Source organism: Cucumis sativus, chromosome 3 (genome assembly GCF_000004075.3).
Source record: "Cucumis sativus cultivar 9930 chromosome 3, Cucumber_9930_V3, whole genome shotgun sequence".
In the NCBI taxonomy this organism is placed as follows: domain Eukaryota; kingdom Viridiplantae; phylum Streptophyta; class Magnoliopsida; order Cucurbitales; family Cucurbitaceae; genus Cucumis; species Cucumis sativus.
Window position 1 is genome coordinate 4,898,053 of NC_026657.2, and position 21,978 is coordinate 4,920,030.

Below are 21,978 nucleotides of genomic sequence, written 5' to 3' on the forward strand. Positions count from 1 at the left end.
TCAAAACTAACCGAAACATCCAAATCTTCGTGAATTTACATATTTTGGATTTTCTCAACAATAATAGTTTAATTTAATCATTAAAAACCAAATTATAATTCAATTAATTCAAGGTAATTAAATAAACTTTTTGAAAGTTTGGGATGTTACACTTTTTATTAAAATATATCATTCACACGTCTCCGCATGAATGTTTATGACATTTGCAACTATTACAAGGTGGGTCAACGTATCTATAATGTCACCGTGATAAGGGTGTGATAAGACATTCATGCTCAGCATATATAATAGATCCTTAAGTTATTAATTAAACATGATCCACATGTATGTCGTTGACATACTATTCAAGATTTCATATGAAAACCTCAAATTCTTACTTTTAATGAATAAATTAATCATCTAATTAATTTCTATGCTTGAGGAACAATTTTCAACCTACACATATGCAAAATAAGATATTCAAACTACAACTTACAATTTTTCACTAGAAACTCAAATTTTCCTAACACAAAATTGTGGTTTGTCGATGTAAAAAAACAAAGACAATTATATAGAAGAAAAGAACAGAAATTTTTTTTGTATTCCATAAAAATAAGTTAAAAGATCTCTAATGCAACAACATTGGAATAAAAAGAACAATGGCAATACATTAAATTTGCACATTTACAAAAACCATCAAACATACTTCAAGTTTTTTTAAAAATGATATAATTGTTGTTCCTAAAAACTTACACAATACTATCCCTAAATCAGAACTATAGAGAAGCCTTGTATTTGTAATGCAATTACAGCCTACTTTTCTCTATCTATTGCCAAAACCAATAAAGAAGAATCAACAAAATTGTGTTTTGAACTTTAATTAATAAACAAAACAAAAAGTGTGGCAAGCCAAGAACATAATTAAAGTCACAATAACATTCCCCAGTCTTCGAAAAGTTAGGCATCACAATTCAAATTACAAACTCTTTCCCCATCTTCCATTCCTCCCATTGTATCATACAAAGGCTTATTCAAAGTCTCCGGCAAGTAAAAGGCCAAAGCTCCTCCCACAATCCCACACCCTGCAAACACCGCGAACGGCAGCCCTCCTCCCATCACCACCACAAACGGTGCCAATATCGCCCCCATCTGCGATGCCTGAGTTGCACTCCCTAAGGCAGCGTTCCTAACAACCGTCGGAAACAGCTCCGCCGTGTAAATGTACAGGAGATTATAAGTCCCTGCCATCCCAAATATTCCCAACACTCCACACCCCATTCTAATGACCTTCCAAATCCCCACTCCCTTCATTAAACTCCCAGCCCAACAGAACACCCCGCTGAACCATAATGTCCCTATTGCCAACGGCTTCCTCCCACACACGTCCAACAGCACCGCCGTGATCAAGAACGCCGGCATTTCCGCCACTGCGTTAACTGCTACGTTCATGTAAATGTTCGTGTCGAGATTCACAACATTCAAGCTCAACCCATAGTACACAACAGCGCACATGAAATTAATAGCCACAGCTAGTATCAACCGTATTCGAGTAATAGGAGAGCGGATGACATCCAGTAGTGAGCCCGATTGGGTGGATCCTTGGATTTCGTCGCGCTTGGTGTCTTCATCTAGGGCGAGAAACACTCCATCGGGGAGGTGGTTTCCATTTGCTTTGGCTATAGCAGCCATGAGGTTTGTGGCCTCGGTGACCCTGCCACGGACGAGGAACCACCGAGGGGATTCAGAGAGGAAAGGAAGGACAAGGAGAATGAAGAAGAAGGAAGGGAGAGAGGAGGCAATGTAGAGATGGCGCCATGAATTGAAGAAGTAGGCAATGGCGGAGAGGGCAGCAATGCCGAAGGAGAAGAAGTAGAAGGTAGACATTCCAGCGATGCCGCGTTTGGTGGGGCCGACGGGCTCGGTTGCAAGGACAAAGGCGCAGAGACCGACACCGCCGGTGCTGAAGCCGGTGAGGAAGCGGAGGAGAGTGTAGATGTAGTAAGTGGGAGAAAAAGCGGTTGCAATTCCAAAAATGGCGTTCAGAATGCATACTACTGTGAGAGATCCTTTTCTTCCCAATTTAGAATCTGAAAGATGCCCAAAAACTCCTGCACCTGCATCAACATACTATTTCAATTTTTAATAACCACCCTCATTTTCCATTCTATGTATTAATTCAATTACTTTCAAATTTAATTGCAAATTCTTAACCCAATGTAATCATTTTACTATTTTCACACAAAATTAAAACTACTCTTCCTACGTTATCATCCTACATCATCTATTATAATGTTATCACTCGAAAGATTATTCTACTCATTATGGGTAATTTTGGACTAAAGAGCAAAGTTGTCCCAAGAGATTTTGTGGGCGTAAATGGGCCAAAACCCAATCCGAACTGCTTGATCATTAATTACCTAGCAAAAACCATCAGATATTATCCCATCTGAGTCGTCTTACCAATGGAATCAGAAAAAAAAAAGATCTTAAATAGATTTGAAACACGATCCTAAAAGGATCAAAGCAATGAACTTTATAAATATACTATGGAGTAACTGAGCACGATAGATCGCAAGTTGATTCACTAGAGGCCAAAATTGATCTGTTAGAGAAGGAGAGGAGTTCATCAATTTTTTTTACAATGTTCTTAAATACACCGGACTTGAGTTTGGACCTCGAAAACATTTATATTAATAACATAAAGCTTCTCTATGTTTTATCTTATACTTCAATTGAAACACTCTATCACTATGTAAATACAATCATATCCTTCCAAAGACCAACAACTAAAAAGAAAGAGGCTTCAATTTCCACAAGACTGTCAATGGAATAAGCCAGAGGCGCAAACCCTTTTTGACCCACTAATAGTTTATTCTCTATTCCATTTTGGAATATTCTTCTCAATTCTCAACCTTACCTTCATACATCCAAATACGATATATGTTCTCGACATCTATTATATGATATCACGTCCATATCAAATATGATATATCTTATCGACATCTATATACACACACACACGAAGATAAGACATGCAAGTTTATGATTTAATTTCTATTTAAAATGAAAAAAAAAAAAGGAAAAAAGGAAAAGGAAATACTGTATTGATATGGGAAAATTTTGAATGCTAATTTGACAGTTATTATTCAATTTGGACAACCACAAAGCCAATCACTTTATTTTGCTTTGTTTTGGTTTTTGTTTTCTTAATTAAGGATAATTGCTTTTGTCTTCCATTAATCCTATCGTCTTCCAAAATTTTATAAAATTATTAATATATATATATATATATAGGAAAATTTTTATTTTTATTGTTGTAGAAGGTTTAATATTTCAAGTTTAGTTGTACTGAATCTCTTTCTTCTATTTTTCTATTTGTAATCAATGTGTAGAATTTTTCCACGCATGCTTTGAAAGCCAAAAGCCTTATATGATTTGACTAGTCGGGTGGGGCAAGACCGCGAACACATTTAACGCATTACAATAATGCTTATAATACTACTTGTTTAGTATGATAAAGGTAAAGGTATTTGGAGGCATTCTAATAACTAATATAAATTTATCTCAGTTTAATAATTAAAGTTTTTGCTCGAATTATAGGTTTTTATTTTAGTTAAGTTGCAAGACATATGCTTTTTTTTTTTCTTAATCTCATTTTAAATATTTTCAGGTGGTTGATTTTGATATTCTAAAATATTTATTTTATTATGTTGTAGATATCTCTAATACACATGACACCGCCTTGACCAAAACCAAAGCAAGTTTTTTCTTTTTCAAATTTTTAAGGCATATTAAATTAAACATATTTTTTTAAAAAAAAATTGTAAGACAAAAAGAATTAAACATATTTAATTTTAAAGTTGGTATGACAAACACTAACCCTACTTTCTTTGGGGTAAAATTTTATTTGTGTTTTAGTATTTTATTTGTTTTTAGAGTATAAATAATTTGTTATTTTTAGTATTTTGAAAAACAACTTTTCTGCACTTGGTTCAAACTTACAATGATGATGTCAATACTATCAATCCCAGTTCAGTTCACTTCTTTTAACAAAAGAGAGACTGAATTAAATCTGTATCTTTGTTAAAGAAATATGTGCTAGGGAAGGGAAATACAACAAACAAAAAAACAATAAAAGAGAAAATTTTGTTTTTACTTGAGTTTAATAATTTTGAAACTGACAAAAAGTTGTTTTTTTTCTTTTCAAAAGAGGCAATAAGATAGAACTTGTTTTTACTTGAGTTTAATAATTTTAAAAGAGAGGTTTTAAAGTAATTTTGAAAAGATAATGATTGAGATAACGCTTTTCAAGTTGATTTTAATTGAGTAGCAAGTAAAGCTGGCACAAAAAATGCTTCTCAACATTCAATTCAATCATATCCAAATGGCTAAGAAATTTGTTTGGTTTCAATTATCATAATCAACGTTATGAATTAACAAAAATAAGAAAAATAAGAAACATATATAGTTATAGAGAGAGAGAGAGAGAGATGGGAAACTGACCAATCATACAGCCGCCAAAAAACAAGGCCTGAACCAATCCAACCTTATACTTATCACCGCAAATCAATCCCCATTCAGACACCGTCGATATCCCCGCCCCTCCGCTCCACCTCCACCACCCTGCTTCTATCCCACAAACCCCACCCTTCTCCTCATCACACCCCGAACCGGATCCAACACAAACCCATTCCGGCTCCCGGTCCGCGAATATCATAACCATAGTATGAAACGCCTCAAGCGCCCATGCCAGGCTCGTCAGGACAAAGTGCTTCAGTTGCCATCTCCCAAACTCCCCGCAGTGCTTCTCTAGCATCTCGTCCACCGTCAACCTTTCCGATATTTCCTTCTCCGGCGCCCCCAGAAGAGGCCACCGGATTTCCCCCGACGTCTCCCTCATTGCCCTCCCTCGCTCCCCAAATCTCTCCTTCTTTTATATATAATTTCTCTCCTCCCCAAGAGAGAGCGATGGTTTCTTTTCTTTTTTTTTTTGTGTGTGTGTATTTTGGAATGTGATGCATCTGTTTATATATACACACAATTTTCTTTTGGGTTACGGGAACACTTGGCGCGTATGGCCCACCATTGTCCATGAGGATGTTGGGTGTTCACTGTTTTCAGATTTGAAAATTATCTTCATCACTCCTAACCATTACCTTTTTTTAAAACAAAAAGGATTTAAACATATTGTTGTCTTGCCATTTGTGATATATTCATATAATTATTATTATTCTCTCTAGGTATGGTTAAAACTTAATTACAATTCCTAGATGTGATCGTAGATTTTTTTTTTGTTTATTCACTACAATTTTAATGTTTTGAAAATATACTACAATTTAAAAATTATCCAATATATATTATTTAAAAGACAAACATAAATACAATTTTAAACATACAAATACGAGTCTTTCATAAAATAAAACAAAACGACCAAAATACTTACACTATAACAAATTTGAAAACAGAAAAAGCTCACCGACCTATCATGAATTTCTTTTTAAAATGCTCCAAAATTATCATCTGGCACGTCTAATATTTCTTTTTAGTATTGATTTGAATTGTCAAATCTCAACGATTTTTTTAAGATCTTTTTTAAATTTTTTATATTTATCACACGACATAGACCATCAAATAATAACAGTTAAAGAAAATAAAAGAAAAATTTGAGAAAAAAGAATAAAAGGAAGAATCAAAATTGAAAATTTGCTATAAAGTAAGGACAAATATAAAATTTTAAAAAAATAATCGGTTTAATAGAGTTTTCTTAAATTGTTTTATGGGTTGTATATATTTTGAAGTTTTTTTCCATTTATAAAAATTAACTTAGAAATATTTGAAATACATTGTTTTAAATATATTTAAAATACTTTTTTTTAGATATTAATATAAGATAATTTTTAAAAATAACCAAATATTAAGGCAAAAAATGTAATTGCACTAATGTAATGTATTGTGTTATATATGATTTATAATTTTTTGTTGGGGAAACGTATAATCAATAATTAGGATTATTATAAAATATAATGAGGTAAAATTGTATTTTATGTTGAGTGAGATGTGAAGTTGGAAATTTATAAAATATATAAATAAAAAAATGAAATCAAGCTTCACATGTTAGAGAGGCAAATAATAAAGTAATGGATAATAAAATAACAAATATAGAGGATGAGAAAGAAAAAATAGATTGATTCTCACTAAACTCAAGATTTTGTCCAGATTTTGAAGTTTTGACTTCAGATGGGTGAGGGAGGATGAGGCATCCACCTCGAAGTTTATTTTATTTTATTGTTTATTATTAATGATTTTGATCTTTCACTTCCCAGATTTAGGTATCTATAACACTAATTGAGAATATCAAATTTAAAATCTCATCATTTTGGGCGTAAGTATATAGTTCATATATTTGCGAAATAAGCACTGGAAGAGGCCAAAAGGTCATCACAAGAGGGTAATGAAGTTATTGGAATCCCAATACGGTATCACGTGGTGGGGATTCAATACTGACCTTCCATTACAATCAATTTTTATATTACAAACAACCATTTCATTTTTTATTTTCTTCTCTTTCAAATATATCACTTTTAGTTTTCATCACTCTATAAAAACACTCAAATTCTTAAATAAATTAATACATAAAGCAATCTTAAAGTAACCTAAAACAAAAACAAAATTTAGCAACTTTTTCTTTTAGTTTCTACAATTTTTATATCATTTTTTGAAGACACACATTTATATAAGCTCAACTTTTAGAGAGCGAGATCTTTTCCTAACAATTGGTCTATTGGTTTTTAAAGCTATATTTCTCTCCCCTACTATTTTACCTCTAAACTTATTCCACACCTATAATTATCAAATTTCTAACCAAATTTCACTCTTCAATTTAGTTAAATAAATAAAAAAAATATTTAATTAAATTCAAATTTAACGACAGATCACTATATTTTAATATTTGATTGTGACAAAATCTTTCATAATTTTATTTCGACTTATCAATTTTTCTTTTTTCTTCATTTTGGATCAGAAAATGGAAGAGTTGTGTGAATAAAAAAATGCAAAAGAGGTTCATGGCCGAGGGTACGGTAAAGATGCCCAAATAATAGTTATTTTGGAATGTACTTGTTGTGTTCAAAACGACGTTAATAAGGATTCAAATTTAATGACACTACAAATTCAAATCCAATAATTTATTAAATATTCAATCCATAAATATTTGATTAATTTTAGTTCCATAAAACCATAAATTCTAAATCAAATATTCCATGATTATTTGTCAGGTTGAACTTCATGACCCTTTTTTTTTTTGGTTTTTATCGATTTTTTTTATTATTTTGCATTATCCAATTGTACAATGTAATTGACATTCACCGTTTAACTGCATTCCAAATAAATAAATAAAATATATATTTTATTTTGTTTCAATGCTATTATGTTTGTCGTCGTTTGTTAAATCGATTAATAACGATACACAGTTTTCCAATATTGCACTTACAACATCAATTTTAAAAAATAGATATAATTTATTTCCCAAACATCAATTAATTGATTGACACGTAAGCTTGCATACAAAAAGTTCAAAAGTAGTTAGTTTAGCTATTTTTCAAAAATATCTTTAAAGTTTGTGATTTTTCAAATATAGCAAAAAAATAATCAAATCCATGATTTTATATGTGTGGGCTAAACATGATTTTTTTTTTACTATTTTCGCAAATAATAAAGTACGTGTTATAGACGTAGGTTATGTTTGAATTGAATTAAGAAAAAATGTTTTCAATAAATTCATCTTTGTTACGCTCTTTTTTCTAAAAATTGTTTAAAATATACTTAAAATTTTGGTTTAAATGACTTCCAAACACTTTTGTTTTTTTTTTCAAAACAATTTATTTTCTAAATTAAACCCTTGAAAATGTAATCCAAACAGATTAATTGTTATAACTTATTTTGTTATTTTTGCAAGTGGCCAATTAAAAATATAAATATTTATGTATTTGATTTAGGATACGAATTTTTTAAAAACAAACACAAGAGTACGAATTAAAAAAAAAAAAATTATCATAACTCTTCTTGCTTATTCCTTCTCCTGAACAAAGATGATAGTAATTTTTTCCATTTTCGATAATCCTTCCTTTTTCGTAATCTTTTCACCCTTTATTTCCTTTCTTCCTCCAAACAGTCCTTAAGATATGAATTATAGTAAGTAGAAGTATTATAATCAAAATGTAAGTAAGTATAATAAGTATCTTTACAACCTGATAGAGTAAAAATGAAACGAATGTGAAAGGGATGAACCTCAATTATTATAAGGTGAAAAAGAAAGGGCAATGGGCATGTGGACCCACAAAGCCACGTGTTTAAAAAGTTCAAAAGGAAGGAATCTTTGAAGGAAAGGGCTGAGGAAAAGGGTTATGTATTAATAAAATAAAAGCTTCTCTATGCGTTTTATAGTTCACTTGGAAAATACAAATCATATCCTTCCAAAAACCACCAGTTTAAAAGAGAAAAAAGGCTTCAGTTTTCACAAGATGGAAGAGGCGCAAACCCTTTTTGACCCTCTCATCGCTTCTTTTCTATTACATTTTCCAATATTCTTTTCATTTCTCAACCTTACCCTCATACCTCCAAATATGGTATATCTTATCCACATCCATTATATCATATCACGTCCATATCAAAAATAATTTGACAAAAATTAAAAAACAAAAGGAAGTAGCTCACTCATCTTATCAAACAAACAACAGAGTTATGTTCATTTTTGTAAGGCAAACATTCAACATCCCTTGTTTAGGAGGAAAGTTAGAAAACATACCTTTCAAAATAAGTAATTTTTTTCGTATACGTGCTTCCTAACAAATTCAAATTTTCAGTTTCAATTTAAACATTGAAAATAGACACTAATAAAATTCTATCAATCTAATTATATTTTTATAAATATTTATATTTGATAATGTCATTCTTTTTAGTAGACGTAGTTTCATTTTTCTTTTTCTTTTTCTTTTTAGGATCAAACGGTAGAATTAGACTTTTGAATTGAATTCTTTTTAATCAATATCTTACTTTTTTTTTTTTTTGCTAAAGAAAGGAAACATGAAAAGAATAATATATGAAGAAGACATGCAAGTTTATGATTTAATTTCCATTTAAAAAGAAAAATAGAAGAAAAGGAAAATGAAATACTCTATTGATATGGAAAAATTTTGAATGCTAATTTGACCGTTATTATTCAATTTGGACAACCACAAAGCCAATCAATTTATTTTGCTTTGTTTTGTTTTTTGTTTTTTTAATTAAGGATAATTGCTTTTGCCTTCTATTGAGGGGAGTTTGAAAAAAAAACAAAAAAAATAATAATTATGATAAAATGATGTCACCTACAATTTTAAATTACAAAAATAGTAAATTTAGAAGCATATTATCATCTGTTTTTTTATTTCATAATACTCCTAATGTATGTATACATGTATATAGGAAAAGTTATTTTTATTGTTGTACAAGGTTTAATATTTCAAGTTTAGTTGTATTGAATCTTAATAGATGGATACTTTAGGTTTTTTCTTCTTCTTATTTTTCTATTTGTAATCAATGGGTAGAATTTTGTTTCCACCTGGAAGACATCTAATGCATTACAATACTATTGTTTAGTATGATAAAGGTAAAGATATTTGAAGGCATCCTAATCACTGAGATAAATTTATCTCAGTTGAACCATTAAAGTTTTGCTTAAATTATCATGTTTTTATTTTAGTTTAAGTTGCAAGACAGTTTTATTTTTAATCTCATTCTAAATATTTTCAGATTGTTGATTTTGATATTCTAAAATATTTATTTATCATGTTGTAGATAACTAATACAGATGACCTTGTTTCTTTTTCAATTTTTTAAGGCCTAATATTAAATTAAACATACTTTTTTTCTTTGAAAAAATTGTAAACCTTTGATTTTAAAGTTAGAAGAGAAGTACTAGTAAGACAAACACAAGTTATGTTATGCGTCAAATGAAAATAGTAAAATTAACAAAAAATATTTTTTTAAAAAATAAAATTTTAACACATACTCAATTACACTCAATTACCTATTGTGAGTTAGTAATTAGAGAAGTAGCTAGGAGAACACATAAACCAATAAACAATAAATCATAAATACATGAGTTTAGTAATCCAGTTCGATTGCCACGCATCTACGTTTGAAAAGTCTTAAACCTATGATAAGAGATTACATTACTCGTGTAGTAATTGATTGTTACAATGATATAATTGAGGGTACAACATCAGGAACCAATGTGCTGACCATTAACGGACTCAATAATCAAAATCGAATTGTACAATAACAATTATCATAACATTAATAGGATTACTTCCTTTAATCAATGTCCACTTGCAATCCTAGCTTCAAGCATCCTTGATAATTAGTTGATCGATTTCTTATGTGTCAGAATTTTGTACCGTCACACATTAGTTCTCGAAAGTGTATCCTGAACGTTTACCACTTGTTATAATATGAACGTTTATCACTTGGATCATAGTATGTTTTTTAATAATGCAAAATCACACAAGAACACCCATTTTTATGAATGACACTGCAACTATATATAATAATTTAAACAAAAGTAAACCCTAGAATAATAATTCAAATCCCATCCCAATATAGAGGGATATGATAACAAACAATTTTAAAACCTCAACCAAATTAAATTAATTAAAACAAAATAAAGGAAGTTGGAATCCATAACTAACACTTTTAATAGTACTATTAAAGGTAAATAATTTTGTTGTTTTTATTATTTTGGAAAAAAACTAAATAATTTTGTTGTTTTTATTATTTTGAAAAAAAACTACTTTTCTATCCTTGGCTTCTATTATTGTTATTATTTTTGTGGAATAGAAAGGTAGAGTGATGATGTCAATACTATAAATCTCAGTTAACTTCTTTTAACAAAAAGAGTGACTAAATTAAATCTGTATCTATCTTTAAATTAAAATATATGGTAGAGAAGGGAAATATAACAAAGGAAAAGCAATGAAAGAGAAAATTTTGTTTTTACTTTGAGTTTAATAATTTTGGAACTGACAAAAAGTAAAATTTTCTTTTTATTCAAAACACAGGCAATTAAGATAGAGACGTTTCAAAGGATAATATCATAACCATAGTATGAAAGGCAGCCAGGCTCCTCAGGACAAACTGCTTCAGTCGCCATCTCCCAAACTCCCCGCAATGCTTCCTCAGCATCTCCTCCACCGTCAACCTCTCTGATATTCCCTTCTCCGGCGCCGCCAGCAGAGACCACAGGATTTCCCCCGACGTCTCCCTCATTGGCCTCCGAAGAAATGTGGGCGCATATCTGGCCATTGACCTGTGTTTCATCTCTATCTCTGGAGGATGTTGGCTGTTCACTGTTTTCAGATTTTAAAATTATCTTCATCACTTCTAACAATTATTTTTGTAAAAAAAGGATTTAAACATATTGGTGTGTTGCCATTTGTGATATTTTCAAATAATTGTTATTCTCTCTATGGTATTATTTGTGTGAATGTGTTGTAGATTTTCCTTTTCTCAACTAGTTTATTATAAAAATACATGACGAATTTAAATTTATCCAATATTTATTATTTAAAGATAAAGATAAATATAATTTTGAAACTGAAAATATTTGAAATACATTAGTTTGGATATTTAATTTAGGATAGTTTTTTTAAATAACAAAATATAGCAAAATTCATTCAACTCTTTCATTTATTTAACATTTTTTTCCCTATATTTTGTACGAGGAGATGTATAATCTATTATAAAATTGACATCATGCATGGAGGACAAATTTTTTTCCGCTTCCCTCACGTTTTAAAAAGTAAAATTGTATTTTCTTCGATGAGATACGAAGATGGAAATTTATAAGATATATAAATAAATAGACTAGGTTATATGATAATAAAGTAAAAATAAAAAGAATAACAAAAAAAACAAAGTATATTGATTCTCACTAAATTCAACATTTGTTACCTACGTACTACTTCATATATTCAATAATATATAAATAATGTTATCTTCAATATACTAAATATACCGTAGTGTATTTCGAATACGAAATATAAATTCTTACTAACCTTAAATGAACAATATATATTATAATATATTCGTAATCACTATTGTTTCAAACATAATTTATTATTTATTATATATAAAATGAATATTTAAAATAAAATACATAAACAAATAAATCGGTAGCATAACCTTTCATTCATAAAATATACAATGTATTGTTTCATACATATTATTCATAAATCAATCAAATATTTAATCACTTTTTCATACAATTTTTTGGATTTTCAATTCTTTCGTCAAAGTCTCTACATTGCAAATATATTCAATTTTTCACTACTAGAGAACAACTAGCGTTTAATGACATATATTACATATACTCATTATAATTTTTTCTCATTTATGTTCATGTAAACATAAACAATTTTCATACATAACCACTATTATTTTAAACATGACATATTATTTACCACGTAAGATATGCATATTTAAATAAAATACATAAACAAATTGATATAAAAACCTTTCATTAATAAAATATACAACGTATTATTTAATATATACTATGAAATATATGAAAAATAATGCAAAACGAAAAAAAGAATGAACGGAGAGAAAAATTGGAAAGTGAAAGAGAAATAGGGAGGAAAGAATTTTTTAACAAAATCACAAAAAGAAAATAATTAAAGAACACTTTTATTATAATATTACCGTAATATAATTAATCACTTACCATATTTACAGAAGATATCTAGTAAATGTAAACCTTAATCATGATCCACTTTTTTTTATTCTATTTTTTAATATAAAGATAGATAAATTTATGATTTTGACCTTATATTTACGTAAAATATTAGTCAATTTACAACACTTTTTTAATTTTTGAAAAATATATTATACACTTTTAGAGTATCCGAGTTAAATAACTTTTATATATACATGTAACAATGCTAATATTAGCCCAATCCACTCTTAGTAAGCCCAATTGTAAATTCCCAAGCCCAATTATGAAACAAAGACTCAACTCATAACCTAAAAGATTAACCTCTAAAACTAAATATACTAATCTAATACCTCGCGGCTCTAAGATGCACACCCTCCATCTTCTTCTTCCTTAATTCAAGTGTTTTCCTCTTCTCCTTTTTGAGTTCTCTCCTACTATCTCTGTCTCATTTTCAGTCCAATGCCCTTCTATTTTTCTTCATCTTCACTTCGTTAGACCGAACCAAATCGAACCGCCCCATGCACATCCCTGTAAATCTTATCAATTCTCTTACTTTTACTTTTTACATTTATATATTAAGGTACATGACAAACAAGTTATTTTAACACGAAATTTTGAAAATCATAGATGTCGATTTAGAACTGATATCGTACCTCTTTAATGTTGATTATAGTCTGACATTGTTGGTTTTTTAATGTCGGTTTAAACTGACATTAAAGCCAATCAACATTAAAGCTTTTTAATAACACTATAATAGATATCAGTTTTTAACCGACATTAAAGCCCAATTTTCTTATAGTGAAATTAGACGGCAACTTCAGTTGCTTCATCTGTGCTCAATCATATATTGGTTGGCATCCCAAAACTCAAAACTCAATGCGATTTTGTTCGACTCAACTACTTCGAAGATATACAATACCATTCACCCTTCAAACTATTTCCAAAGAAACATATATACACTTACTACTTTTATAAACTATTTCCAAAGAAACATATATACACTTACTACTTTTATAAACTATTTCCAAAGAAACATATATACACTTACTACTTTTATCTCTTTAATAATTACATATAAAATTATCACTATGTCAATTTACCACGTAGATTAAATACGAATTAGAAATTTTCACCCGCATAGTTGCAAAATGTACGACGCCCAATAATGCATCATGCTTGGGAAGTTTCTTGGCATATTGATACAAAAAATTAATAAATGCATAAATAGAAAAAATGTTTTAAAAAATCAGGTTTGATAATTGTTTTAAACTTGATTTAGATTTTAGAGTCCTGTAAAACATGCAATATAATATAAGCACAAACAAGTGTTAGTCCAATAACTACACATTTAAATATTTTTGTTTCTTTAGATTCATAACTCATCTATATCTTTTTCAGTGTAAACAAGATTACGGGCCATGAAACCAACATGTTTATGTAGCTCTAAAAATCTTCTTATTCTTGAATTTAACTGATATGGTATATAGACATGTCATCTTCACATGGAATTCGAGTACCTCAACCAAATGATGTGTTGGTTTAAATGTTGTGTTACTTGAGTTAGAGTTCATTATTATTCAGATATTGGTCTTGACTATGTACACATGATGTCTCAATTTAACTACACATGTATCACTCAATTATGTAGTAAGAATATAATTTGGAAAGAAGGTAACCTAAAAGAAATTAAATTGAACTTGCATACTGATATAATACTTTTCCACAAGCTTTAGGGTTTAGAATAAAATTCCACTAACCTCTCTAGAAGTAAGAAATTTATAAGAGGTTTGGCTATTATAACGTTCTTTAATCCTCACTAAGTTATGTCGTTCAGATTGATGTAATTGGTTCAATGATGGCAACAGATCTCTTTTTACTTGTTTATTCCTAGCCATTTGGTACATTTCATCACATTATATTCTACCCCACACTTTTATTATTCAAATAACTAGTATTACCTCGTGTTTGTTAACCATTTAGTTTTTGAAATTTAAGTCTACAGACATAGCTTTTATAAACTTGTTTTTGTTTTTTATAATTTGGTCAACAAATCAACCATTGTAATGAAAAAAATACAAATTATTATAAAAAGCGAAAAGTAAATAGACTTACATTTCAAAAACTGAATTCAAAATACAAAATAATATAATTATCCAACCCGACTTATATATTATATATATAACTTATATCATCAGAGGTGTTATGTTTAGTTTTTTTTTTAGTTTTCTCCTCTTTATTTGTGTGTCGAATATAGTGAAGGTCAATGCCTTAAAATAAATCATTGAATTTATTTTTAAAAGTGAATTATCAAAAATAATAAATTTGACAAACTATTTACAACATATAGCAAAATTTCATATTCTATTAATAATAAACATTGATAAACACGGGCACATTTCTATCAGTGACATTGATAAACAATGTCAGTTTCTATTGTTGATAGAATCCAAAATTTTAGTTATACGTGTTTAAACATTTTAATTTATTTGACTAATTTTAAATAATAAATTTTTATTCGTAAGTGATTTTAAATATCTTATTAATTTTGTAACGTTTGAATACTCTTTCGGTTTATTTTCTAATGTCCAATTTTAGCACCTATGTATATTTTGAATAACTATTATTTTGTAAGTAGTCTTGCATCAATTTATTATTGATTTTTATTGGAAAACAAAAATTTATATTTGCATTATTTTTATAAATGGTAAAATTTATTGCCTGAACATTATTATAATTTAACCCGTTTCAATAAAATTTCAGTTTGAACAACTAAATTTAAAATTTATCAAAATGATACTTTTTATCTCCAGTTTGAAGTTATGTGAGAATATGTCCTTTTGACTTTAGCCAAAGATAGAGTAGAATAATCTTTTGAAAAAATTAAAAAAAAGGGGAAGAAAGGGAATTTTTTTCTATGATTTCTACGATCTTTTATTATTTATATATATCAAACGTGGCCTCACAACTTCTTTTTTTAGTTTATTACTTTTCTTTATATATATATATATATATATATATATATTAAATATCTCAATATTCAGTATTTTCTATTAAATTCTTCCTTTTAAATTTAATTTGATTATTTCCTAATCAAAATTATACCTATTTTCTTTTTCAATTTTCATTTTTCTAAAAAAGAAAATATATATATACATTAAAAAAAATTCTACGACAATTTTTTTAATAAATAATATTTTTTATTATTTCATCTAATTCTTGTCATCTTAAATTTTGTAGCCATCTATTTTTATCCTATTTATATTTTTTTTAATTTTTTAAAGAATAATAATGAGACTTTTTTTAAGTAGGATGTGATAGGTTTAAGACGTAGTGGGAAAGATATTTAATTTGGCGAAGAGTCCTACTGGATGGGTACCACTATTATTATTATTATATTTACTAGTTGTTGATTTTGTAAAAACGCACATGGGATGGCTTGTAGAATTTAGAAACAAATGAAGGCAACAGCTTTTATAATTAAATTTGAAAATTTGAATGGTTCTGATATTTGTATTTTGAAATGAAATGACAAGCTTTGAGTTTCTGAATGTGTTAACGTGTAGTGTTGTTTTTAAATTGGAAAGAAAAATGTTTTTATAGTCGAGAATGATGCTTTGGATTGTTGAATTAAAACCCTCCTAAGTCCTAATTTCAGAAGCATTAAAAAAGAGAAAGAGCCCTTAATTTCTAAGCATTTTCACTGCTTTCTTCGGCATCCAAAGTATGGGAGAATTTCCATAGCAAATTACCAAAAAGCCTCTCAACGTCCTCCAAATTATGTCCACGTGTCTCCGGGAAAACCACATAAAAGAAGACCCAACCAACCATCGCAATGGCAGCGTATACAAAAAACGCGCCGCCTATTGTAATCGCACGGTATAGGGACAAAAACGTCATTGAAACAATTCCACCGGTCACGTTATTCACAACCATCCCCAGACTCATCCCTTGAGCGCGTAACTTTAACGGAAATAACTCCGAGCTCACATAGCTCATTGGCCCAATCCCCATTGAGAAAAACGCCACGTCCATTAACACCATCGAAACACACAACCCCACCACCCACGTCCCTTCCTCCTGCGACCGCTCTATAATCGTCAACCCAACCCCTAATGTTATCAAAGATACGATCATTCCGCCCAGGCTCATCAAAATCAACGGCCGCCGTCCCACACGATCGAATAGGATGGTGGCCACCAAGATAAACGCCGTTTTTACCACGCCCACGGCCACCGTCGCCAGTAGCTTCTGGTCAGATGATGAGATTCCGGCCTTCTCGAAGATTCTTGGGCTGTATAAAACGGCGGCATTCGTGCCGGAGGCTTCCTGGAAGAAATGCACACCCACGGCGGCTATCAAGATGTGGCGAACGGCCGGCGTTGGGTGAAGGAACTCTTTCCACACGCCGCTCCCGGTCTGTTTTCGGATTTCAACGACGTCCTCTTCGCAACTCGCTGAAATTCCGACAGCGGTTTTGATGTCGTCAAGGCGTTGAAGAGATTCTTCAATTGTATCCGAGGTTCTGATGAGGACTTGCTTGGCTTCGCCAAGACGGCCTTGCATTACAAGCCATCGTGGGGATTCCGGCATTACCAGAATCACAAGGGCGGCCAAGAACACCGATGGGACTAATCCGATTCCGAGCATAAATCTCCATCCTAATTGAATTGGAAGCTTGGAGAAAGCGTAATTCGAAATGTATCCGAGCAAGATACCGAAGTTAAGAAACACCTGTAACAAAATCCCCAAAAATTGGTTCAATACTGCCAAGACTTAATGAAATCCAGATCTAAGCAGAGGAGTATCCAGCCCTAATTTTGATTAAAAGATAAATCGAACATCGGACCTCAGGAAAAGAGGAAAGACAGCCGCGAAAAGATGCCGGAGAAACCTCGGTGGTGTAAACAGAGGCAATCAACGAAGAGTACCCGACACCGATTCCGGCGACGAATCTTCCGGCCATTAGGAGGCCGTAGTTAGGGGCAAACCCCATGAGAATGGCTCCGAAGAAAAAGAATCCGGCAGAGAGAGCCATGGTATAGCGGCGGCCGAACAAATCGGAGGTTCTTCCGGCGGCGGCAGCGCCAATAGTTGCGTAAAGACTGATGATTCCGACCAGAATTTCCACTTTCACATCAGAAATCTTGAAATCCTCTTGAATGTAAATTGCGGCACCACTCATTACACCTATATCTGTTTGAATAGAAAAAAAAAAAAAAAAGTTGGAAAGATGATGGGAATGAAGAACAGAGATGAAGAAGTGAAAGGAAGGGAAGCAAAATTTCTGACCATAACCGAGCAAGACGGAAGACATGGAAGCGATGGTTGCACATACAAAAGAAAATTTGTTTGTTTTGTGCTTGTGGACGGATTGAATTAAGGGAAAATTGAGGGCGGAAGTTGGAGAAAGGTCATGATTGTGGCCGCCCATATTTGGTTTGTCCGGAAAAGGTTTGAAGTTTGAAGAGAGTTGAGAGATAGGCAAGCAGATATAAAGTATTTTCATAATGAGCCTTGTGGTCGGTTGGGTTGAATTTAACTGAAATTGTTTGGTTCAATTACGAACATGCCATTAGGTTTATGGATAAAAATATGGACTTTTATTTTTGTATAGATGATCACTGTGTGAGTGTCTTCTTGATCACTCATTCTAACCTTTAAATTCCGTCAGATTTGGTTGAGTGAGTGAGTGAGAGAGAATGTTTCGTAAACGATACTGATTCATGTAGATACAAAGTACCTTTTTCAGTTTTAATTTCAGATCAGCAAACCACATTGTCTTCCTTCCTTCAGTCCAGTCGAGATCAAAAGTCAAATTGTGAGATATTTGTTAAAAAAAAAACAAAATAGCAAATATAGAAACACATTCGTGTTTAGGGTTATCTGGGAGTTTGTTGGAGACGAAGATGGAGTAGGTAAGGGGAAAAGGTATCGGAAACCACAATTTTATTGGAAAACTGGAAAACGACGACACATTTATTCAATATGGAAAACGGAAAGTGATAGTCTTTGTTGTTTTCTGAAATGACACTTTTATTGAAAATGGATAAGGGAAGACCCAAACTTTTTATGCTTTTTACTCTTTCTTTATTTCCCTTTTATTTAAACTATATTACCTAACACCTTAATACAAATTTCAGAGCAATCAATGTTGAATTTCTTTCATTTGTATCATCTTTTGTACTCATAACTCATATTCATCAACTTTTAATGTATTGTATTTGGCATGTTTATCTCAAATTTACATATATTTCTCAATACTTTCTATTAATCTAAAGAAATTGATCATGCCATATCTGTATTTGAGTTTGTGCTTCATAGAGTGTCGTTGATACAACAAGCATACTGTTCACACGAGATTTCAAATAAATGTATTTTGTGGAATTGAACTAATTTGTATATTGATGAATATTGTGAATATAATTTTTAATATTTACTCATTTTATGCTTTCTCTCAAATACAAGATAAAAACCTTAAAACTTCTTGGTTTTCAGTATCTAGGATGTTGTAGTTGCAAGTCGATTTGAATTTTGATCTTCTAAAATTCAAGGAAAGTTTAATCTTCAAGTCTTTAATCTTTGAAAAGATATTGATCTCGAGGTTGATACGAACTTGCACATCTTGAGAGAGCTTATAGAAGTTAGTTTGAATCTTTAATCTTTAAAGTTCTGTTTAAAAAATACTCTTGAACTATTGAAGAAATTAATAAATACCCATGAGCTTGAAAAAAGTTTAAAAAAAAAATACTCTAACTGATCCAAATGTTACACCATTTTCTCACAAACTATAGTTTTAAATTTATTTGACTATTAACACACAATGATAGATCACGAACACAACCAATCTCAATAATTATATATTATTGTTAAAAAATGTAGTTTACTTTAATACACGATGCTAGTTTGATAGATCTATTGGTGTGAGATTATTTTTAGATTTTTAAAATTTTTGAAAATTTAGGGGTATTGTTTTTTTTTTTTTTGCAAATGTATCGTAATAAATGTGGGTTTGAACTTGAGACCTCTTATCCACATATAGGGTTATTAGAGTGAAAGTTCAAACCAACACGAGTCCTTTCAGCATGCTTTGTCCTCACTCACATGCATCCTAGGAAAATTCTCAGAAAGCCACCCAACATAGAATTGCTTCAAGCTAAGCACGCTTAACTTTGGAGTTCCTATGATTGAGCCACTGAAAAGGAAGGTGCTCCTTATTGGTATATGTATTAACTTTTAATTCTTTTAAGTTTTTCTTAACATGACTTTTATGTTCTCAGAATCTCTCTCATTCAGATGTGATACCGATTCATTCATGTCCCCCTCCTAATCTTAGGCGTTACATGAAAAATTTGGATCATTTCCTGATTTGTGTGTGTCATTCTTACAGTTTTAAACTTACATTAATGAGGCATTTAATGTCGTTTTTAAATCGACATCAAAGCAGAAACAACATTAAAGGCCTTTAATAACGCTAGCATAAATGTCGATTGCAAATCGACACTAAAGGTCATTAATGTCAGTTTTAAATCGACATTAAAAGTGAGATTTCTTGTAGTGTCTTAGTGAGGTTTTATGAAATTCTTTTTGCAATGCCCTTTGATAAATCATTTTCATCAAATCATAAATACCAACACAAATCAGTTTATCAATTAAACACTTTATTTCGAAAACATGTCTAAACGCATGTAATCATTTTCACAATAGAATCAAATCATCTCGCAAATCATATAAATATACATTTCATATAAATACCAATTCGCATAACACATCTTTTTCACATAACATAAATCATCTCAAACAAACACACATTAGTTAATTTTTATTTTCACCTAGGATCCCAAATCGTGCTTCACACTTGGTCTCATTATATCGCGTTTACACTACTGTATCAACAACATCTGAGAACATACAGATCCATCCTTGTTGCTCAGACAACTAAGCTTTATACGCTCATGTCAACGCATAAGCAAGCTACTTATCCCCATGTAGCCCATACATCCCATGATGGTCTTGACTTTTTATGTGCACATAAAAGTTAGCATCATCTCAAAGAAACAACTTATGGTTTGAAAATCATTTAATAGTATGAGAATCACAATCATCAAATCAAGCTTTAACATTATAAATCATGCTTGAAAACATATAAACTTTTCATAGAAATCTCTTTTGAAACCCTTTTCATTTGAATTCTTCTTTCAAATCAGTAAAGAGATATCATAATAAAGTTTTTAACATAAATTCATTTGAGATAAAATACTCACAAAGCTTTTAAAGAAAAGCACTCACCACACTTTACCAAAAATTATCATCTTTCTTATCTTCTCATGGAGCCTTCTCGCGGAACAAATCGTCGTACTTAACACTTTGTTTTTCTTCTTCTTGCCAAAGCAAAACAACAACATTTTAGCTCTCTTTTTTTTAGTAAATTCTTTTGTGCTTACTTAATGACAAAGTCCTCTATTTATAGAGCCCTTAAACTATTTTAGTCATGCATAAACTCTTCTCAATTCGCCAGTTTCTGCTTAAAACTCTACATGTATAAATTTAATATTCAACCTAGCCATGTTTACTTAATGACAAATCAAATTTGACACTTTCTTCACCAGACCTTACTTCTTGTCTAACTCCATACCACAAATAACTTTAATCACTTAACACTTCCCACGAATAACCTTATCGCGTGGTTATATTTTTACTATAAGAAACCTTCCTCGTGAACTAACCATTCTTACTCGCTTAGAACACTTATCACAAACTTAAACTTCAAGACTTCTTCATCATGAAACCCTTAGTTCTTATCGCGAAGGCTACCTAAACGCCTAGTCGTTTTAGTCAAAACTTAATTTCTTAACTTACGTGAAGACTTTCTTTTGAGAGCGCTTAGACTTATAGATTTTACTGCAAACTCTTCTTTTCTCAAAGCTTCCTTGCGAATTAACTTCTTAATCGCAAAACTTATATTTAAGCATAAAAGATAATCGCTTAATCCTTTCCTCGGATTTATTCAAACTCCAACTTCTTTAATACTTAGCCGAATTTTACTTCCTATACTCAAATTAAGAACGAGTATTACACGCACCAACCAATTACAACCCAACTGTCAAGAACCACGTTAGTTGTTGCTTTGTGTCGCTCTGTGTAACGAACATACTTGTCCAGAGTGTGTTTACCTATGGCTGTATACTCCGAATACCTGCAATTTATCTTGTATTTATGTCTTGTACATAGTTTAGCTAGTTGCTTTCATT

At 30.7% G+C, this 21,978-nt stretch overlaps 2 protein-coding genes across 3 annotated transcripts; both read right to left on the reverse strand.

Moving 5' to 3' along the window:
* Nucleotides 1-691: 691 nt before the first annotated feature.
* On the reverse strand, nt 692-4,988 carry LOC101213222 (organic cation/carnitine transporter 4). Its single transcript, XM_004149890.3, has 2 exons — nt 4,483-4,988; nt 692-2,093 (listed from the first exon to the last, which is right to left on the reverse strand). The coding sequence occupies exons 1-2, from the start codon at nt 4,877-4,879 to the stop codon at nt 937-939; spliced, it is 1,554 nt and encodes a 517-aa protein (XP_004149938.1). The 5' UTR covers nt 4,880-4,988; the 3' UTR covers nt 692-936.
* Nucleotides 4,989-16,207: 11,219 nt separating this feature from the next.
* Nucleotides 16,208-18,779, reverse strand: LOC101212983 (putative polyol transporter 2). 2 transcript variants are annotated; one of them, XM_011652241.2, is made up of 3 exons: nt 18,020-18,779; nt 17,577-17,923; nt 16,208-17,461 (listed from the first exon to the last, which is right to left on the reverse strand). In XM_011652241.2, the coding sequence occupies exons 1-3, from the start codon at nt 18,234-18,236 to the stop codon at nt 16,418-16,420; spliced, it is 1,608 nt and encodes a 535-aa protein (XP_011650543.1). In that variant the 5' UTR covers nt 18,237-18,779; the 3' UTR covers nt 16,208-16,417. The 2 variants fall into 2 exon arrangements, with proteins under 2 accessions (XP_011650543.1, XP_031739214.1); XM_031883354.1 differs by having other exon boundaries at nt 17,577-18,779.
* Between the last annotated feature and the right edge of the window lie 3,199 nt (nt 18,780-21,978).

Bases quoted from the DNA above. Each gene is read 5' to 3' on its own strand.
- LOC101213222 (XM_004149890.3), bottom strand. From the start codon at position 4,879: ATGAGGGAGACGTCGGGGGAAATCCGGTGGCCTCTTCTGGGGGCGCCG. The intron at 2,094-4,482 runs GTCAGTTTCCCA...ATGTTGATGCAG, and splicing joins TTTTGGCGGCTGTATGATTG to GTGCAGGAGTTTTTGGGCAT.
- LOC101212983 (XM_031883354.1), bottom strand. From the start codon at position 18,236: ATGAAAATACTTTATATCTGCTTGCCTATCTCTCAACTCTCTTCAAAC. The intron at 17,462-17,576 runs GTCCGATGTTCG...ATTTTGTTACAG, and splicing joins GTCTTTCCTCTTTTCCTGAG to GTGTTTCTTAACTTCGGTAT.